The sequence below is a fragment of the Pteropus medius genome, unplaced genomic scaffold (genome assembly GCF_902729225.1).
Source record: "Pteropus medius unplaced genomic scaffold, Ma_sr-lr_union100, whole genome shotgun sequence".
Taxonomy (NCBI): Eukaryota; Metazoa; Chordata; class Mammalia; order Chiroptera; family Pteropodidae; genus Pteropus; species Pteropus medius.
Genome location: NW_024345601.1, coordinates 3,925,834 through 3,946,871, shown reverse-complemented (window position 1 = coordinate 3,946,871; position 21,038 = coordinate 3,925,834). Strand labels below are relative to the sequence as shown.

Genomic DNA, 21,038 nt, shown 5'->3' with positions numbered 1-21,038 from the left:
CTATACCTTTTAGCTATCACTCCCCATTCCCCCATCCTCCTCAGCCTCAGGCAACTACTAATCTCTTTTCTGTCTCCATAGAGTTGCCTATTCTGGACATTTTATATAGATGGAATCATGTAATACATGACCTTTTGAGTCTGGTTTCTTAGCATGTTTTCAGTGTTCACCTATGTCGTACGATGTATCAGTACTTCAGTCCCCTGCACCACCTCCCCCACCTACCCAAATACTATTCCATGGTGTGGCTGTACTTCAGTTAATTTATCCATTCATCAGTTGATGGACTTTTGTGTTGTTTCAACTTTTTGGTTATTATGAATAATGCCACTAGGGAGTGATGTTTATAGGCCATCAAGTTGGCATTTTGATTGCTTCACTGGGGCTGAGTAGATTTGAAGGTGACAATAAGAGGCAAGGAGCATTGTTAAGGTAGTTACAGTGATCTCCTTAAATGGTTTTCAGACTTCTTTAGGTATACAATGTGTTTTAGCCAAAATCCCATGCAGAACCCAAGTATATTAAACAGATAAAATGTAACTACCCTTAACAGTGGTGTTGGGAGCCTAGAATTCCCTTTGGATGGAGGTTTTGCTTTTTTGAAAATGGCTAGAAATTAATCACAGTAGTCAAAGAAGGGTTTCCTATGGGTAACGTGTCTGGCCAGTGGAGGAGGCCAGGAGTAGGTGAGAGATGAAATGGAGAGTTTGACAGAACCAAAGCATAGGAGCTGATGGCTAAGAGAGTGGAATATCAGGTTTTCTGAAGGTGAGCACTTCTGAGTGGTAGGGATGGTACTGGAGTAAGGAGGCCACAGAACTGTGAAGTGGGGTAGCTGGAGGGACCTTGATTGGAAATAGTGTCACCTAGGGAGACAACGAGGCCTGGGCCAGAGTCTGTGACAAGAGACTCTCTGGAGGTCAGAGAAGGCAGATAGGAGATCGTGTGACCCCAGGTTATGAACTCCAAAAAAAGCTTTCCTGGGATGGTTGAGATATGGCTTGGGATAGCAGGGGAGGGAGGGAGATAAGAGGAGGCAGGCCTTATTGTGGGTGGTGGGTGGGAGGGCATGGTGGAATGAAAGTCCTGCACTGGGGGGCTGTCAGGGAAGCAGTGTCCATGTGTGAGAGGCAGTCAAAGGTAAGGCAGAGGGGAGGTTAAAGTAGAGAGGAGGTTGTTTGCCATGGAGAGGAGACTCCTGGGAGCCTGGATGAGAGAAGAGGGACATAGGAAAAGAGCAAGAGCTTGGAATGATGTGTGTGTGTATGTGGAAGGAGGAGGAGGAGGAGGATGGGTAGAAGCCTGGAAGGGTTTGTATTTGGCCTTTCCATTGAATCGGAGTCTGACACTCCCTCCTGGCCCCTCTGCCTCTCTGTCTGGCTTAGACCACTTGCTGGACTGTAGGAACCTCTCAAGGGGCCAGGAAGGCCTAGATGCTGGCAGCAACAAGGCCTGACTAGGGGATGGGAGTTAGTTCTTCTCCCAACAGTCTCCAATGCCCCGCTCTCCAAGCTGCTCGCTGTGATCTAATTGGATAGGATGCACCCTATGCATTCTCTGTTTAAGGTAAGCCTTCTAGCTTAGCATTTCTCAAAGGTTAAGGTGCATACAACCCCTCTGGGGATCTGTTAAAATGCAAATTATGATCCTACAGGTCAGGTGGGCCTGAGAGTCTGCCTTTCCAACCAGCTCCCTGGAGATGCCTAGAGCATCTTTGAGCAGCGAGGAGCCAGCCCCATTTCCAAGTAGGTTGTTGCCACTCAGCCCCTCTATGTTGGTGTCTGGATGTGGGAATCTAGAAAGTAGAGAGAAGTAGAATATCCAAATGATTTGGCCCTAATGTTGTCAAGTCTTTCGGAGGCCTTACTAAATAAGAAACTTGTCAGCAGTTGTTTAGGAGGCGACAGGTCTTTCTCATAGCACAGAGCAGGGCTGATGTGTTAGGGAAAGCATCTGTATTTTTCTCCCAGGTCATCTAGTAATAGGTGTACTTCGAGGCAGGAAAATCAAAATACTAAGATGACTGTGAGCATTACATCTATTCTTGATTTCCTTGCGAGCAAACATCCTCTCAGGAGGTGGTAATTCCTGATAGCATCTTGAAAAACAAGTTGTGGCTAATGACAAAGATATCTTGGAGGTGGGTAGAGCAGCTTTTGTTTGTACCCAAACTATAGCTGATGTTTTTATAAATACATTTCTCCCACAGAAATGGAATTCATGAGAGTTTTGCGGTGGTGTGCTAACATTTCTTTTTAGAAATAAGTGGCAATGATAACAAACCTTAGATTTCTAAGAAAATTTGCCTGTTACATCTCTGACTCCCAGTCGGGTATCCACATGAGGATCCTTTAGTCAAACAAGGGCATTCAGAAATGAGGTTTCAAAGAAATTTGCAAAAGTGTCATAATAATACGATTGAAGAGTACTTTATCTTTTCTAACAGGCTGCATACCTGAGAATTTTAAGTTTGTGATCAATAGATTTTTTTTTCTCTTTAGGTATCCTGCTAGAAGCAAGTAAGATTATGAGAGCTGTTTGGGCAAAGGCATGACTGAAAATGAAGTATTGTCACTCATGTGTTTTAAAAATTTTTTATTGCATAATATTTGATAGCTGAAATGTAAAAAGTATGATGAATGCCCAAGGAGCTGCCTTCCAACTTAAGCCTAGAGAATCACCCGTACCCAGGGGTCTTCTTCTTTCCTCTCTTCACAAATGTCCCCTCCATCACTAGTCTAGAGACGACCATTGTCCTGTATTTTGTGTTGATCATTTCTGTTCCTCTCTCTCGAAATGACTCCTAGCATGTGTGTATCTGGCTTCTTCGTTTGAGGGCCTCCTCAAATGTTGTCCTCTGCACCTGTTCCTTTCTGTCAGGGTCAGTCTTGTTTGTGCTCTCAGGTTTTAGCATTTTCTAACACCAGACAGGCCCTCAGAGCCGAATTTATACTGTTCCCTAAGTTTTCTTTCTTTCCTTTTTTTTTTTAATGATGAAGAGATGGAAATTCTAGTTTTTGATTACTGCAACCATAAATTTTCCATAGCAACACCTCAAATGGTAAATCAGTCTATCTAGAATGTCTCAATTTATTTAAAGAATTCTCTTTTTATGGACATGTAGATTCCTGCACAGTTTTTACTATTGTAAAAACCAACACCGTGAACATTTTGCATGTATCCTTATGCAGTAAGTCACTTATTTTTCACAAAATAAATCCCAAGAGGTGAAGTTGGTAGGTCATAATGTATATATACTTAGTGCTTTGAAATGTGCATTGCCAAATTGTGTCCCTCCAGGTCCCAATTTATATACTCCATCATTGACATAATGTTTCTTTCCTCAAACCCTTGCAAAGACTATTATCATTGCTTAATCCTTATCAATTTATTGAATCATAAATTATGTCTCATTGTTTTTATTTCCATCAATTTAATTGCTAGTGAAATTGAACTCTTTTTTATAAGGTTATTAGGCATTTGCATTTATTTACATTTTAAAAAATTGCTTGTGAGTCTGGATTTTAGATCCTGATAAGTTTGGTTAATATCCATTTACATTTTCTTATTCACAAATTAGTTTTGGAGCTTTTATAACTCTATTGGTTACATTATTTAAAACAATTTCCTTTAATACTCTCTTAAGAGGCTAGAGTTCTATAAGTAATTTATTTATGCATTTATTTTTAAGAATGGGAATGACTATAATACTTTCTGAATATTTGCATGTTTGGGAATGTCTTGGTTGATACAGAATATTTAGGTCACCATCTTTTATTCACTGAAAGTATTGTCCTGGTGGTTGGACGGCTTCCTTCCTTCCTTTCCTCTGTTGCCCTTCTGTTGTTTATCATCATGCAGTCATTCTTTTATTCATCTAACATGCAGTTTGTTAGTGTTTTCCTGTGCCTTGGCTCTCTGGTGGCATTTACTGGTATGGAAGAGAAGACAGGTGCTCTCTGTGTGGATTTCTTTTCTTAAATTTCCCTGATCGTTGATCCTTTCAGGGTATACTTGAGCCTTTTGGTAGCCCACAGGATGTCCTTCTGTAATGTCTTTGCTTATTGCTTTATTCTGTATCTGCTCTGAACTTTCCTTTTGCAGTTCCTGCCCTACAGATGATGTCCAAGTCTCTGCTCTTTTTGCTTATCATCTTTTCCTCTAAGTATTAGAGGGATTACACGAACTGATTTTTCGGAATCATAATTTTTTTCTATAGTAATGGAGCTATTATTAACTATATTCACTATATGAGCTTTCTTAAACAAATTGTAAATTATTAAAGTAATTATGTACACAATTAAAAGTCATATAATACCTAATGTCTTGTCATGAAAAAGAACACCCCCTCTGAGTGTTTTTCCCCATCTCTGTCCTCTTACCCACAAGTAAGCACCTTTAACATATTTTAAGGCAGCGGTCCCCAACCCCCAGGCTACAGACTGGTACAGGTCCATAGCCTGTTAGGAACTGGGCCACACAGCAGGAGGTGAGCAGCAGGCAATGTCTATTTGCAGGTGCTCCCCAGCACTAGCATCACTGCCTCAGCTCCACCTCAGATCATCAGGCATTAGGTTCTTATAGGAGCGCCAGTCCCTGGTGTCAAAAAGGTTGAGGTACCTGTTTTAAGGTATTTCTTTGGGTACTTTCTTCTCTATCCCTAAATAATAAACTTTTACTATTTCTTGATGTATCTGGCATTATTTATTTCATACTACTATAGCTGAGGACTTAGCACTGTTTCATACTACTATAGCTGAGAACTTAGCACTGTTCATTCCCTACCTCTACATCTTTCCAGTATTATGGTATAAGTATTTTTAATTGAGTCAATAAACAATATTTATACTGGTGTTGCTGTGTAACTGTTAGCCACCACAGAGCCAAATTGTATCCTATGGTTTTTTCTTGTTGTTGTTCAGCCTTTTGCTTTTCTGGGAGTATGTACTTGTCTTTCTTCTTCAAATCTTGCTCAGAGTATTGTATTTATACCTCCTGCTCCCAAATCTCTGTTCCCCAGCTTTCTCTCTAGGGACCTTTTCTGTGGGAGCCCACCCTCTGGGGCCTCACCGTTTATGGATGGGTTGCTCCCCTGGCTGCCGAGCATCTTGCCTAAGCCTGGCCTTGATTTCGCTTTCAGGTTGTGTCCACTGTTTTTCTGGGTCCCACATCTTCCTCTTCTCTGGATTATTGTTATTTTGCACAATAATTCTTCATTGTTCCAAATCTGCTCTATTGGCATTTGTACAACTTATAGACCAAGTGGGGCAGAAAAAAAATCCATCCCCCCTTTTTTAAGACTCTTGTAAATTAAAGAAACATTTTGAATCATTTAAAAAACACTGTTAGTTTAAAATGCTCATGAGCAGTTTTCTGTTACCAATTATGCATTGGAATACCAAAACTGAAATGGTTTTAGTGTCTTCTTAAATTTTGCTGCAGTTCATGATTATTAACCAGACATGTGCCAACAGCCTGATAGATGCTGACTTAAGTCTAAGCTAGAAATTGACTAAATAGTTTCCTGTTATTTCTTCCTTCAAATAACTTATGGCCTACAAAACAGAAAATGCACAGAGGCACAGAGGAGGGTAGGAAAGGCCATTCACTTAGTGTGTGGAGTGGAAGAAAGCTAGTCTCCGGCCTTTCCAATGCTACGGGCTGTTGCTTCTCTTTTAGTGGAGGGGAAGTGGTTACTTCTCTCATAACTCTCGAAAAAAAATTTTTAATTAAGTTTATTGGTGTTACATTGGTTAATACAATTATATAATTTTCAGGTGTACATTATAATTTGACATCTGTATACTCTATTGTGTGTTTACCACCCAAAGTCCAGTTTCCTTCAGCTACCATATATTTGATCCTCTTTACCCACTTCACCCTCCCCCTACCCCCGTATATTTGATCCTTTTACCCCGTCTACTTCCTCCCTCCTCCCCTACCCCCTGCCCTCTGGTAACCACTAGTCTATAGACCATGTCCATGAGTCTCTATTTGTTTGTCCTGTTCATTTGTTGCTTTTAGATTTATAGCACACATATAAGTGATAACATGTGGTTTTAAACTTTTTCTGTCTGGCTTATTTAACTTAGCATGATTATCCCAAAGTCCATTTATGTTGTCACAAATGTCAGTATTTCATCTCTTCTTATGGCCGAGTAATATTCCATTGTATATACGTACCACAGTTTCTTGAGCCAATCATCTATCATAGGACACTTCACTTGCTTCCATGTCCTGGCCGCTATGAATAATGCTGCTGTGAACATCGGTGTGCAAATATCTTTACAGATATGAGTTTTCAAGTCTTTGGGGTAAATACCCAGTAGAGGAATTGTTGGATCATATGGTAGATCAATTCTTAGTTTTTTGAGGAACCTCCATACTGTTTTCCGTAGTGGTTGTACCAATTTGCAGTCCCACCAGCAGTGTATGAGGGTTCCTTTTTCTCCGCATCCTCTCCAACATTTGTTATTATTTGTCCTGTTGATTATAGCTTTTCTAACAGGTGTGAGATGGTATCTCATTGTGGTTTTGATTTGCATTTCCTTAATAGCTAGCGATATTAAGCATCTTTTCATATATTTGTTGGCTGTTTGTATGTCCTCTAGGGAGAAGTGTCTGTTCAGGTCCTCTGCCATTTTTTGATTGGATTGTTTTTTTTGTTGTTGTTGTTATTGTAACTCTTGAAATTTTACAATTAGCCCCTGTTGAAGGAGAAACCCAGCCCATAGGTATGATGAAAAGTTGAGAAATGTTAGAAATGCAGTCAATACCTTGTTCCCCAATAGGGTTAGGAAATGGAGTAATAAAAATCCTGACTGTTAGAATATATAATTTGCCATATATAGGGGTGAACTGTTTTCACAGAATCAGTATAATAATAAAAATGTCACGGGATTATACTCAGACTTGCTCAGTTGGCTCTTTGTGTTGCAGCATCTTTCAGTGCCTTGAATGGGGTAATCCTAAACATCGCCATTGCCCTCCAGAGTGTAGGCGTGTAAACCAGCTTAGAATTCTGATTAAGATCAGGTAACAAACAATTACACATAATGAATTATCACATTAAAACATGGCTTATTTCAAAGGATTAAAATGAAAATACTTCTGGTCTGGGTTCTCCAAAGTTAAAGAATATGGGTTCAAGTAGTTAAGGAGGAGGTCTTCCCAGGAAGGTTGGAGGTGAGACCAGGAAGGAGAAAGCCTGCTAAAGGTCAGTTGATGATCCCTGAGTACCTTCTTGGGGGCTGTATAGAACATATCCCAGAGTTGGCACAATGAGAGATGAGGAAGCTGGGAGTTTGAGTTCCCCAACTCTCATTTCTCAGTGGCTGAGATCACTTCTAGAGGTGTTAACTTCCTGACACTTCTGGCCTGCCCTGCACTCAGGCTTAGCACTCTCCCATGGCCTGGTGGTATCCTCAGGCAAAGAGGTACAGGTGCTCCAGGTCAGAGGTTGCGTGCAGGCTCGCAGTCTGTTGTCCACTGATGCTGTAGGTAACCTCTGGCTGGAGACACATTAAGCCCTGACAACATCTGCTGTAGGGGGCTAAACTGGAAGATTTTAGGGCAGCCACACTGATAGGTAAATGCACACATGAGCTGACTTCAAACCCCTCAGCACATCCCACGATGACCTAAAACAAGCTAGTACTGACGCCTGAAGGCTGGAGCCATTCCAGCATGTGCCTTTGGCTTTATCCTTCAGGCAGTGAAGAGTAGACCAAAAGAGACCTAGTTAAGTAAGAATAATGAGAAAGGCAACTGAACACCCAAATCCCACCCCTGTTATTTCTGCAGGCCTAAGAGGATTTTTGTAAACAATGGGGAATTAGAAAATAAAATTAGCTTGCACGATTTCAGATGGGAACAGATGCCTGCTTGCTTTTTTTTTAATTCCCGCAAAAACCTCAAGCAGAGTTAATAATGTATGAAAATTAGGTACCATGTGTGCACTTTGCTTCGTAATGTTTTTATTAAGCAGCCAGTTGATTTAAAAATAACACAACGTGACAATTCACATAACGGCAGACGCTGTGGCGTGTATGGAAACATCCTCGTCAAATGTTCTGTCAGGTTTTCCATTACACAAGGATTTTTTTCAAAATAGCTTTTAGAATTATCACAGAATATGAAATTGTATCAAGTTACAATTTGATTAAAAAAAAAACTTCCCAAATATAAATTCCAATCGCTTTTTAAAAAATGGTTTAGTCAACGAGGTAATCTATGGAAGTAGGTTTCTACAGATTGTTTAAAATTCCGCAGTCGATTCACACTTCTCTCTTCTCAAATTTTTGCTGATATAATTTACCAATTGGAATTGGCCTTCTCTTCTTCCCGCTTCCCAGCCTTTGCCTCTTCGGTCTGTAAGGAATGGAAAGAAACAGAGAAATGAAAGGTCGTGGGCCCAGGGATTTCCAGTCGCTCAAAGGATGTCCTGGTTCTGAAGGCAGAATGGATTTGCGAAGTCGACATGTGGGCATTGGGCTAGCAGGTGGCAGTGTCCTTTCCCAGAGTTTGAGTGCAGGTCTCTGTCACTCCCTAAAGAAACCACTCCTGAAGGTGTCCTCACTTATGATGGAAGGGCAGCAGACTGCTCTGGTCACTGTGCTGGGCCCCTTGGGCTTTACTGCATCTGCACAGTCGTGCTGGAAGGTCGTCTCCCAGTGTGTGCGGTCTAGCAGCATGCACTGGGGCACAGGGAAGTCCGGTGATCAGCCAGCCCTGAGGAGGTTCATTGCCGATTGAATATTTCTGTGTTCTACAGCATGCTTTACTTATACGTTGCCTTGAGATTTTTGGTTATTCAACAAAAGAAATACCTAGTGTTGGCTCTGTTCTGTTTATCTGCAGGATGAGAGAATGATGACACAGGGCAGTTTAAATGACTTTATAGAGTCAGGGCGTTTTTTTACTGGTGGTGGGAGTTGATAGACACTTAGGAAAGACAGTGAACATTGAGGAAAGTTCTAAAGCTATTAAAATGAGTTAATGCGCTGATGGGTTTGGTACATTTTGTTGAAAGGAACCTGGAAAGTGAGACCTCCCTTTGCAGCTTCCTGTGATTGCCCAGTTGTGGCTCCTGACACAGCAGGGCCACAGGTGTGGGCCAGCACCCTAGGAGTAATAATATCTTGTGGTATTTTAAAAAGTCATTGCAGAGGAGACATTTGATCTTTATGACTTGCACCATAAGACTTTCTTGGAATCTTTGCAAGGGGTTGGTTGGAACAGAACTTTTCCATCTATACTACGGTCTATAAAAATCATAGTAACTGGCTTCATGAGGCTTGAATTTTTCTTTTGTTATTTTCTTCACTCTCTAATTAGATTTTGCTCATATGCGGGACAGAACAGTCTGGCAGGAAGTAACTAGCATTCAAATAACTCAAAGAAAGGGCTGTACCTGGCATGACCTTAGCAAAAATAGAGGCAGGGCTTGCTGCCCTGGACCCGTGGCTAACCCCAGAAGCCCCGGGTGAGCGTTGGCTCTAAAAGGAGGCGAGGTCGACTGAAGGCTTGGCCAGGAGTCTAGATACCTGGCACTCTTTCCAGCATGGCCCCTGCCTGGCCGTGGCCTTGGGCATGCTCTTTCTCAACTGACCTCACTTCCACTGTGCTCAAAAGCCATCTGGGAATAATAATAATCATAATATCTGTCCTTGACTTCTTGGAATGCTAAAAGTGACAACTTGTCAGAATCTAAGGGATCATTTATTTCCTTAGTGGGCACAGAATTTAAAGAGCTGAAATTAACATTTCAGGTTATGTCTGTGGACCCTGTGAGGAAGGAAAAGCTTTTTTTGGGTGGGTGGGGGTCCACAGTAGTCTCAAAAAAGAGAAAGAGTAAGATCCACAGTGATTTTCATGGTACTTATGAGGACATCTATAGGAAGCTGTAATTTCTAACCATCAGTTCCCCAGATCATGTGGAAGCGAGTTTCAGACACCATTTTATTCTTAAGAGTAGTCCTTCTATGACTAGTCCTGGGTATCCGTTTTGTCCTGAAATGACTTGCAAAGAAATCAGTTTTCTAGAACCCTTTCAAAACTGCATTTAGCACCTAACAGCCTGGTAGGGTTGGGTGTTCCTGGGAGAAACAGGCAGGGGTGATGGTAACAGCAGACACAGACCATCTCTGCCAGCTCTGTGTGAACTCTTCCAGCCTCGGTGGGTGTTACCAGTTTCAGGACAGCAAACCTTGTCTGAGGTTTGCTGGAGCTTTGGGAAGCGTAGAGTCTGACTGTATATGGAGCACTGAGCTCTCAGATTTTACTTATCAGGGTATTTCTTGCAGCTCATTAGTGTCCACAGAAGCCTGAAGTTACTCATTTTGTCCTTGTCACACTGGATCATTCTGCATTGCGAAGGGATCAGTCTTTAAAGATGCTTCAGAAGTGCTATTTTGGGTGTGAAAGAACAGGGCAGATAAGAATGATTCTTTGTTTATTTGGTGCTTCACACGTCTCAGAACATGTGCAAATGTTGCACACTGTCCTCGGTGACCTGGCAGTCAGCCCAAGCAGGCTGTGGCATATCATTTACAGAAAAGCGTATGGAGACAAGGAGGATTCAATAGCCTGCCCAAGAGTCTCTGTTTTTCCTTTACCTGATTAAGAGAAGGGACTTGCCTGTAGTGCTGACACTCAGTGTGCACTGCTATGTGGATTTCATGCTGTTTCCTTCTCTCAAATGCTGATGATGAACTATTGGTCACACAGTTGACTTAAGCAAAAGTTCGAGCTTCCCTTCCTTCTGAGGCCATCACCTGTAAACTCTTCCAACAGAGCAGGTCCTATTCATTTCTGCCCTTATTCATCCAGTGTTTTGTGTGTGCTAAACTGCAAATCATATCACCATGGTTGTCTTAATTAATGGAGAACTTGGGAAAAATTTGTTCCCAGGACTCCCACACACCAGCAGTACGCAGCCTGCTGTGCTACTTTGCCACATCTGGTCTGTCACCCAAGTCTTTGGTGATGGTTACTACTGTCAGTGCATTGACTCACCTGCCGCCCCCAGATGAAGACACTTAAGTTAACTGCCAGGGGTGCACCCTAACCATAATTCACCCCTCTCTCTTTCCTGGCTTTTGCTGGATCGTTCTCACCCTCACCTTGGCCTCTCGTTCTTCATTCTCCTTGTACAGCCTTTGAATTTCTTGTTTTCAGTCATCTGCCTGTTGGATTTTGCTCAGATAGCCTGCACTGCCTTTTGTTTTCCTCAGTGTGTCTGGCAGTGAAGAAGAAATATACAGAGGATGATGCTGGTCTCTGGAATTTGCATGCCTTCTTAGCCCTCCAGCAGGACCTCGACTCCCACCCCATTGTCAGCCCCAGCTCCATTGGCCATCCCCTACCTGCCTCTACCAACTCTTTCCTGACCTCCCTGAACTGGAGGGCTTACCCCTCTTTTGAGGCCCACCACTCTGGCCATCTTGTGGTCCTTGCTGTGATGCTCTGATGCTGACTGCTTGCTGTGGCTGCCTGCTTTGTGGCTGTCCCCTGAGGGTCCCTATCCTGTCTGCTAGGCTGCACTTTCTCCTGTTGCTAGCCCTGTATTAGTGGGTGGCCTTGGGGCCAGACTCATCCCCCTCACCCTGGTATGCCTCTTGCATTGCCACTGACGGACCATGCAAGGCCTTTACATGAGGACAAGTGCCAGGGACATTAGAAAGCTAACTGTAGGGTCTTATTGCCTTTGGGGCTTCCCTACTCCCTTATCTAGCCTTGTTTCCAGCTGATTAAAGTTGAGTGTATTTGATCTTTCTAACTTCTTCAGCCAGTAAAGCAAAAGCATACAGGCAAACTGAACTCCTGCAGCAGTTTCTTGCTAAACTACCAAGGAGCTAGACTTGTATCAGGACCAGTTTTTCTTTAATTTGGCAAATGGAAATGGCCCTGAGGTCCCTCCCTCTGTATTTTCTACCAATGAAGACAAGTGCAAAGAAGGATGGCAGCTTGGCCTCCTCTGTGCTGCAAGTAGAATGGTGGGGGTTGCCAGCACCCCAGCTTTCTTCACTTTAAAATGGGGATTATAATAGTAACCTTCATACTTACCAAATGCTTAGAACAGGGCCTGGCTAGTTATAGGTGGGGATTGCCGATTATTCATCTGGTGGACAGTCAGCCCCAGAAAGCCAGGGGCTCTGCTTCACTCTCCTCTGTGTCCTTGGCACCTAGACTAGGACATGACTTGTAGCTGGTGTTCAATAAATATCTGTTAATGAAGTTCCTAGATAAAGCAAAAGAGAGCATGTAGCTCCCTGGAAAGAATATGCAGTTTGGTGTCTAGAGGACTGGAGTTTGGTCCTATCTAAGTCACTCACATGCTGAAAAACCTTAAGTGAGTCCCATAACCCACTGAACATCCATTTTTCTCATTTATTTCAATGGATATGTTATGAAATATTTTGGTTTCAGCTGCATGCAGCCCTACCCGAGTGTGGCTTAAGCAGTTAGGAGCTTGATGACCTCCCATATAGGACAGCTGATTCCTCTAGCTCAGCCCCGCTGGGGCTCTCAAGAGGCCTCTGTACCTCTGGACATCCCCTCCTCATGCTGAGAGCTGCCACCATTCCAAAGCTCGTTTTTCTCCTCTGGGTCTCCTTGCATGTACATTTATTAGGGAGGACTGCCTTTCTCTGAAGCCCCACTACAGTACCCTCCAGTCCTGTTGTCCGTGATTTCTCTCACATGCCTGTGTGACAGCAGGTCAGACGTTGCCATTTCTGAAGTAGAACGCTGCTCATGCCAGCAGGAAGAGAGGAAGGAAGAGAGGATGACTATATTTGTGGTACAGGAAGCTGACTTGCTTCTCCATGGGATTTTGATGATAATATAACTGTTATTGGGTTGTTAAGAGCAAACAGAAAGTGCAACATGGGGATCCCTAACAGGTGGCCTATATTTTTCCCATTGACGTTATATTTGTCCAGATACATGTTTAAAAAGAAAATGTGAATGCCCTTAGGTGGAGCTTGTCTTCTCCAGTGTGGCCACAGTCTCTACCGTGCCCTATTGTCTTATGCTTAGTTCTTTCACTCATTTTGCTACCTGCCTGGTTCCTCAAGACATTTAAGTTTGCAAGCCCTGTGGTAGAACATCGCAGTATCCATATGCAACTAGTTTATTCTTATACATGCAATTAGAGCACAGACATCTTAATTAAAAAGTAAATCCTTTATTTTCTCAGTGGATTTAATCATGAGTTGGGGAGGTTGGATCTGGATATTCTAGTCCCCCTGCTTTGGCCTCCCTTTTCTGAGATCCACCATGAGAGGTACGGGCTGGTCATAGGACAGTTACCTGGCCCCTGGTGGTGTTTGCCCAGAACTGCCTTGGGAGGTTGGATTTCTCTCTAAGGTACTAGAGCCAGTATGGTTTGGGCAGTATCTCCTTTGCAATATGGACATTCTCACAGGTTAATTACAAAACAAGCAAACAAACAAAAAACCAAAGGTACTCCATTTCAGTGTTTGTAGACCATGTGTTCATGGGGCCTATAGTGGTTTCCGTTTCTCCTTGGCATGCATCTCCCTGATAATTTGAAAGCTGCTGACATTCTGTATCAGTCCATATGCAGTACCAATTTATTTTCTTCCTCTTTTTCTTATTTTCTCATTTGTTTCCTCAAAGGAAAAAAAGTACATGGCTTTCTTGCCTTGAGATGTAAATTCCACATTTTGGCTGCATTAGCTTCCAAGTTTTCTGAGAAAAGGCTTAAATTTATTAGGTTAGTTCACAATGTTCTCACAGAGAACTTTACTTTGAGGCATGGAGCCATATGTGGTTGGGATTATTTTAAGATAAATAATGTAAGAGAATCAGCATTACATTGTTTACAGAAACTTAGGCTACGCCTGTTGCTTAAATAATTATCACATGATTTACAAGCATGGTCCATGGTAGGGTGGAAGGTCAAATTGATGTTTCTGCAGTTTTGTACTCTTGCTGGGGCCTCTGACTCAGTGTGGAATCAGGGAGGCGCTGCGGGGACCGAGATGCCTCAGGGACGCCCGCTTTAATTGAAAATTGATCCCCATCACCATCTCAGGATCCAGTTTCCCAACAGCTTTAACGAGTAGAAGGTGACTAACAGGTTGGATTACAAACAAGCCTTTACATGAGAGTGAAATCTTAGCAGTGAGGAGAGGCTTGGTTATTTTTGGTTATGCGAGGTTTGGTTATGCCACTGACGATATTCACATTTTATATATTTACCTCTAAAGGGGAAACAAAACAGGGTCTCTTTTTAAAATGAAAATCATGCTTTTCCAGTGTATAATTCAGACATGTTCATGACTTTACATATGTGTGTGTGTGTGTGTGTAAAATCTGTCTGTAGATACACACATATGTAATATACACATGTATAAACACGTATATAAAACTGATGTAAATGTAAACCGCTGGCAGCAGAAGGCAACAAATCACAGTTCACTGCAGAATATTGATTTCCAGATGTTTGGATTTCATGAAATAGGAATATAAAAAAAATCAGGGGGTCCAGCATGGATTGCCAACTTTATGTTTTCCAAGATCATTAGAAAATTTTTTTTTGTCATAGACGTTAACTAGACTTGTTGTGGTGATCATTTCACAATACAGTTGACCCTTGAATAACACGAATTTGAACTACATGGGTCCACTTATACTTGGATGATTTTCAATAAATGCTGTAAATGTATTTTCTCTTCCTTATGATATTCAGTACCCCTAACCTCTGCATTGTTTAAGGGTCAGCTGTATATACAAATTCTGAATCATTATGTTCTACACCTGAAACTAATATAATGTTATATGTCAATTATATCTCAATAAATATTTTTAATTGTGGTAAAATGCACATAACATAAAATTTACCACCCTAATAACCATGTTAGGTGTATAGTTTAACAATGTTAAGTACATTCATATTGTGCAATGCAAGATTATTTTGCAAAAAGGCAAGAAAAAGGATCCTATTTGCTATCCTTATCATTTTATAAAAGAAAGAACATTTTAACACCAAAAGGGAAACAAAGAAGGAGGGCTGTCATCTTGGATGCAAGAACTTCTTCCATAATCTGTGGTATAATAGTATAGAGAAAAATAACCATCCATGGAAAATATAGCCATTACTCAGATTTTAAAAAATGCTAATTGTTTGTCATCTTTGCTCCAGATTATTCCTGTTCAAAGTGTCTGTACATAAACTGTTTGTTGCCAGGTCATAATGAGACAAAGAGCTTGAACCAGAATGAAATCAGCTATGTCACTAAGCACACAGTTCAGCGGCTGATACTTTTCATGGCAAGACTTTGTTGACGAAGGAAGCTGTGTGTTGTTTTACATCCTGGCGCAAGTGTCTTATCAGAGGTCCAAATGCCAGTAGCAAGCAGTTCACATAATGGCACTGGTCAGCAGCCCTGTTCTAGATCTGGTTGTGTTTTTATAGAAGTAAAAGTTGTTGGTTATATTTGAAGCCCACATATATTCACTTTGCTGTGATCCCATTCTCTTCTCTTTCTCTCCAGAGTTAACTGGTGTACTGAAGGTGGTTTCTATATATATTCTAATGGCATAAGCCCGTTAGAATATATAATATCGTTTATCTTGCTTTATATAGCCTTCTGAAATTTAACTTGGTTTGCATAACATGATTTTAAATACTTATCTATCTTGATACATATAGATCTGCTTTACACAGTATTGCTTCATGTGACTATACCATATTATATTTATCTATCCTGTCAATGGATATTTGGGTTGTTTCAAGTTTTTTGCTAATACAGACAACACCGCGGTGCACATTCTTATGAGTCTTTCCTGTGCACACAAGAATGAATTTATCGGGAGAGTTATCTGGGAGGAGAGTTGGTGGGTCAAAGGTGAAGCGATGTCTTCATTAGCGTGTTAACCAACTTAGTTGTTTACTACAGCTTTTCAGGTAAATGGGGAGTGGGAAAGATAATATTAAAAATCAACCATTAATAAATTTGGTTTTCTGGACCAGATTGAGGACTGCTGATTGTTGATCTATCTAAAGGTTTAGCTCAAAGTCTGCTTGTAATAGATAATCTGGCAGATTGATTATAGTGACTTTTCTTTGGATGTGGGACAAGGACCAGCAGGGAGGAGCAAGCCCTTTATTAAGTTTCCCCTTTCCATGTGAACTAGAGAATGTTTGCATTCTTGGTCTGGGAGGAGAATGAAACTGGGTGTTGTCTCTTGGGCTTTGTTACAGATGGCTTTTTTGGTCTAAGAAAATCTCGTGGGCCAAAACTTGGCCAATCTCTGCGTGTTTCTTTTTAGAGTGGCTGTGCTTTTACTCAGAGTATCGGATGATCTAAGTTTCTTTCAACCATCTAATCTGTGGTTTCTTTGAACAAGTTGGGGAGATCCAGGTTCCTTTAGGGTTAGATGTCAGAGGCATGTCCCCAACTCATCTGGAGGACTGAGAGGGTTCCCGTGTCCAGCATCCATGGGTAGCCGCCACATAGCCTGCTAGGAGCACTTGGAGTTTGGCTATGGACGAATCAAGCTCAGTCTAAAAGAACAAACTGAGAACTGAGACAATGTCTAAATGTGCTTGTACTTTATTCACAGCCTCTCTCTTATCTTTAGCAGATAGTGGAGTGCTTTGATCACTCCTTAAAAAACACTAAGTGAGAAGACAACGTGATAGAAGAAAAAAGCTGCGGAGACATCAAAGAAAAAAGAATAGACGAAAGCCTTCTCATTTATAGGGTTCATCTCAGCCTGTCAAATAAGACTGTAACTGACCATTCTCAAATATTGCATGATGAGTTGAGTTATGGGATGGAAAGTCTGAGAGAGATAAACATATGAATAATCTGCATCAATGATTCAGGTGTCTTGCTGACAAACGTTTTGTGTATAATTTGGCACATGTGACCTACTGTGGTCACCAGGTTACCAGACAAAAGCTTTTTCAGTGGTTGCTACTTGTCAAGTAATTGCTATTTTAAATATATAGGCACATGTTTACATTTGCAAAATAATTTATTTTTTATAATCAGCTGTCAAAGCTTGAAAAACAGCAGCAGAGGAAAGAAAAGACCAGAGCCAAAGGGCCTTCTGAATCAAGCAAAGAAAGAAATGCTCCTCGAAAAGAAGACCGCAGTGCCAGTAGCGGGGCTGAAGGTGACGTGTCTTCTGAACGGGAACCGTAGTCTTCAGGGACAGAACTCAGGTAGGAGAGTCCCCTCCCTGCATAACTTTGTCTTACCACGTTTTGGGCAGACAGCAATGAATAGAGAACAGAATGGCTTTTGAGGCTGAATTCACTTTATGGACATTAATCCATAGCTTTTTTTAAGTTGTTGACTTCTAGGATGGAGAGAAAAGTTAAGATGTGGGAGGGTCAGGTACCCATGGCCTGGGATGTTCACCAAGGAGGTTCTGTGTGTGTCACCTTCCTCAGTTGCCTATGATAGTCAACAATTGCTGCTACCATTAGCATTTCTAGAGTATTCGCAGATCCAGAATCCAGACCAGGAGCTTCACACGAGCTCCCACCATTGCTCAGTCCTCACCGTTCTTCCTCTCAGCAGCTTCAATGGAGACCATCATTGTCTGCAGCAGCCTCCTCTCATAATTTCTTGCCTCATGTTCCACCATCCTTAACTTCGCCTTGCAAGGCACTACCAGTTTACTTTTCCTGAAATGGAGTTTTATTCTCATCACTTCTACCTCCAGGGACGCATCTCTGTTCACTGTAGCATTAACTCCACTTCCCTGCTTGAAGATCAGAGGCCTCTAAAACTTGATCCAGCCATCTGACGGTCCTTTGCTCAAGTTCAGTACCCCAGTGAACCCATTATCAAGAGCCTCTTACTTGCCACCGTTCACAAGTTCAGGGAGCAGCATAGGAATAATTACACTGCAGCATGGTGCATTGTGGTAGTGATGGGACGTGGGGTGGGGTAGAGAAGGAAATTAGGGAGGGGAGGACTCTGGAATTGGACCTCAAAGGACATGTAGAAATAAAGAGATGACAGATGAGGGTAGGGAGCTGCCTAAGCCAAGAGAAGAGCTGATGTAAACGTTGGTGGGGAGGGACAAGGACAGATAAGTTTTGGAACAGAAGTATTGAGTGGCTGATGTATTGAGTACAAGTGGTGGGAGTTTGTCTAGGGAGCTTCTCTGACGTTAGAGAAGTAGGAAGGTTCTGGGACAGAAGGGTCTGATTTGCAACTCTAAGAAATTCGGATTTCATCCTGGGAACCTATGAAAGGTTTTAAGTGTATAAGTGACATAATTAGATAAAGTTTTAAAAGATCACTTTAAGCACCCTTGAGGAGTTGAGGCTGGAGGCAGTTGCAGAAATCAAGAGGAGTCAAGCTCAGAGAATGCATTTTGGAGCCTTCAGCTTATAATGCTGTGGGTCAACCCAAGTCAACATACATATTTGTCCTGGAGATACCAAATTGCAGGAGAAGAGATCATTCATTAGGTAGTTTCCTGCTTTCTCTTTCCTTTATGAAAGGGAGTGGAGGTTAGAAGTCTGTCTATGAAATGTCCTTTCAGACGCACACTACTAGATATTGAAATATATTACAGAACCCATAGTGATAATTGGGTGCAATAGAACCAGCTCGCAAACATAAACAGACCAAAGGAACAGAATAGAGAGCTCAGAAAGGATGGGTTGTTAGGCGGGGGTGGGAGGGAGCAGATTGAAGGGGACTCTCTCAGTTTTTCTGTGGAGCTGCTTCTCAAGCTTCTCCTGTCCCTGCAGAGTATGTTAGAGAGAACATTCCAGTACCCACTCCTGCTCGCTGAACAAAGGGTGAAAGACAGGCTAATCTGATGGCCAGGGAGTGGCATTCATTAGGCCAAATTTTCATACTGGATAGTTCCTTAGTTCAGGAGAAAAATCCCTGGCCCCTTCCTGTTTCCACTCCTTGGGCTGAGGGCAGCTGCCCAGCCTCATGCTTTTATTCTTTTGGCCCCACTAAAGCATTGCCCTATGTCTTTTTTCTTCGGTTGTAAGTTTTGAGTTTGTTTTTGTATATGGCGTAAAAAGATCTAGTTTCATTTTTTTTTTTTTTTGCATGTATCTGTCTAGTTTTAGTTGATTCCTTTCTTGATTATATTTATCCACTTGCTAACATTTTATAAATTTAATATTGTGATTTTTTATTTAACTATGTCTGATCAATGGTTTGAAAATCTTTGTTTTATTTATTGAGGGGTATTGAATTCTACTTTTAAAATCAGTGCAAAACATAACTTTCCATTTGTGTTGGAATTTGGCCTCAGAATAATTTCAATAGAGAGCGTACCATGAACATCAGTATCCTGTAGCCACTGGACAGCCTGGAAGTGACTTTGCCATTTTTGTGAGCAAGAGAAACACCTGAGGGTATCGTGCATAGAGGAAGTGACAGTAACTGTATATCACAGAACTTTCTGGAAGAGATATTTGAAAAAAAAAAAAAGCTGAGCACAAATTGAGAAGGGCAAGTGTTGAAAGTGGACATTTCTTTCTAACATCTCCCAAGCTTAAGAGGCAAAGTTTCTCATAGACTTGTAGCTATCTATTTTTTGCTTCTCTAAAACCAATGGAAAAATTTTAAATCTATGATTTCATTCTCACGATAGTGCAGATTCAGTAGCATAGAACTTGGGCTAAATTGTACTGTTGTCCCATCAAATACCCAAAAAGAGCTAGCCAGAGAGGGAACACAGCCATGGGGAAAGCAAACTCAAGGGGCACAGTGTTTTGAAAAGAGTAGACAGATGTGTTTTCCTTCCTTTCCCCTGTAAATCAAGTTCACTGCAGCTATATTATTATTATGGCCTTAGGAAAGAAATGGGGAGAGGATGAATAAAGAGGAATAATGTAGGGAGAAGCCCCTGCCTAACAGGAGGGAAGGTGAAAGAAAGCCCTCAGGTTAGAAGAGTCACTGAGAGAGAAGATAGACAGATGCAGGGGATGCCAGAGGCCACACTTGCATTCTGGCTACCTGCTCCAGGTCAGAATCCTTGGGGTGGGAGTTAGGTTGATGGGAAAACTGCAAGCCATGAGGGCCTGTGCTCTGGTCCCTGGTGGGAATTTGAGAAGGAGACCACTGTGCAGGATGGCTCCAGGTCTCCACAAGGCTGCTGCAGCTCAGTAAAAGGGGTGGCCAGACATGGTAGGCTTCAGGAGGTGGAAAGAGTTAATGAAAGGTCTCACCTACCCTGTGAGGGGGTGCAGAAGAGAACTGTGTGGGGATCCTTCAGGCCCACCATGGGTCTTGGTGGAAGAGGTGAGGTGAGCTTGCCTTAGAAATTGTAAAGAAACAGCTCATGTGGGAGGGCAGAGGGGTCATGGCCTCAGCTCTTAACGGTACTGATAGTCCCTGCAGGTCTTAGAAATGACCTCTTTCTGGGGAGACTTGAGGAGTCTGTAGTACTTGTGAGAGCTGAGGTAAGGCCAAGTGAGCCAAGGGGGCCTCTGGACCCCGAGCAACTGAGTGCCCCTTATTAGTATGCGCCAGGGCCTAGGTGCTGAGCCATGTCAGCCACCTGGCCACAGAGACCACTGAGGATTGAGAGAGCTTTTTGACACCAAGGCGAGACAGCGTGACTGTGTGCGCAAGTTTTACCCTGCTCCTACTCAGTGAGATGGAGGCTCATGAGGAAGTTTAGATGGGCCCATGAATATACAGGGGCCACGTTTTTTGTGGTTTTGTTTTGTTTTGTTTTTGCACATTTAGGTTATACCATCTGTGTTTTGACTAATTGCAGGAGGAAAACCATTCATTTATTGACAGTTTAAGGTCAGTGTCCAGTTGCAGTTATTCAAACCAGAGATTAGGCAGTGCAGGCCTGGTGGCTGGTGCTGATGTCCAGTTGTGGATGAATGTTAAGTGAAGGGTCCTCTGAGCCTTCCTTCTGGCTGCCTCTGAGACACCCACAGGCAGTCAAGGACCAGAGAAGTCCTGTGGCACCCTCACTTTGGGGATTTTAGCCATGTTCTCAGATCTCAGATCCTAAAGGAGGCTAGACTAAAGACTATATGTTCAAGGTTTTTGTTG

General features: G+C 42.2%; 1 protein-coding gene across 1 annotated transcript in view; it reads left to right on the top strand.

The window, feature by feature from the left end:
• The window catches only part of DTD1 (D-aminoacyl-tRNA deacylase 1), a 144,228-nt gene that overhangs the window by 110,349 nt on the left and 12,841 nt on the right, over window positions 1–21,038 (top strand). The window contains exon 5 of the mRNA XM_039874400.1: window positions 17,031–17,203. Coding sequence (XP_039730334.1) covers window positions 17,031–17,183 — 153 coding nt within the window. The 3' untranslated portion in view covers window positions 17,184–17,203. The remainder of the gene's footprint in view (window positions 1–17,030; window positions 17,204–21,038) is intronic.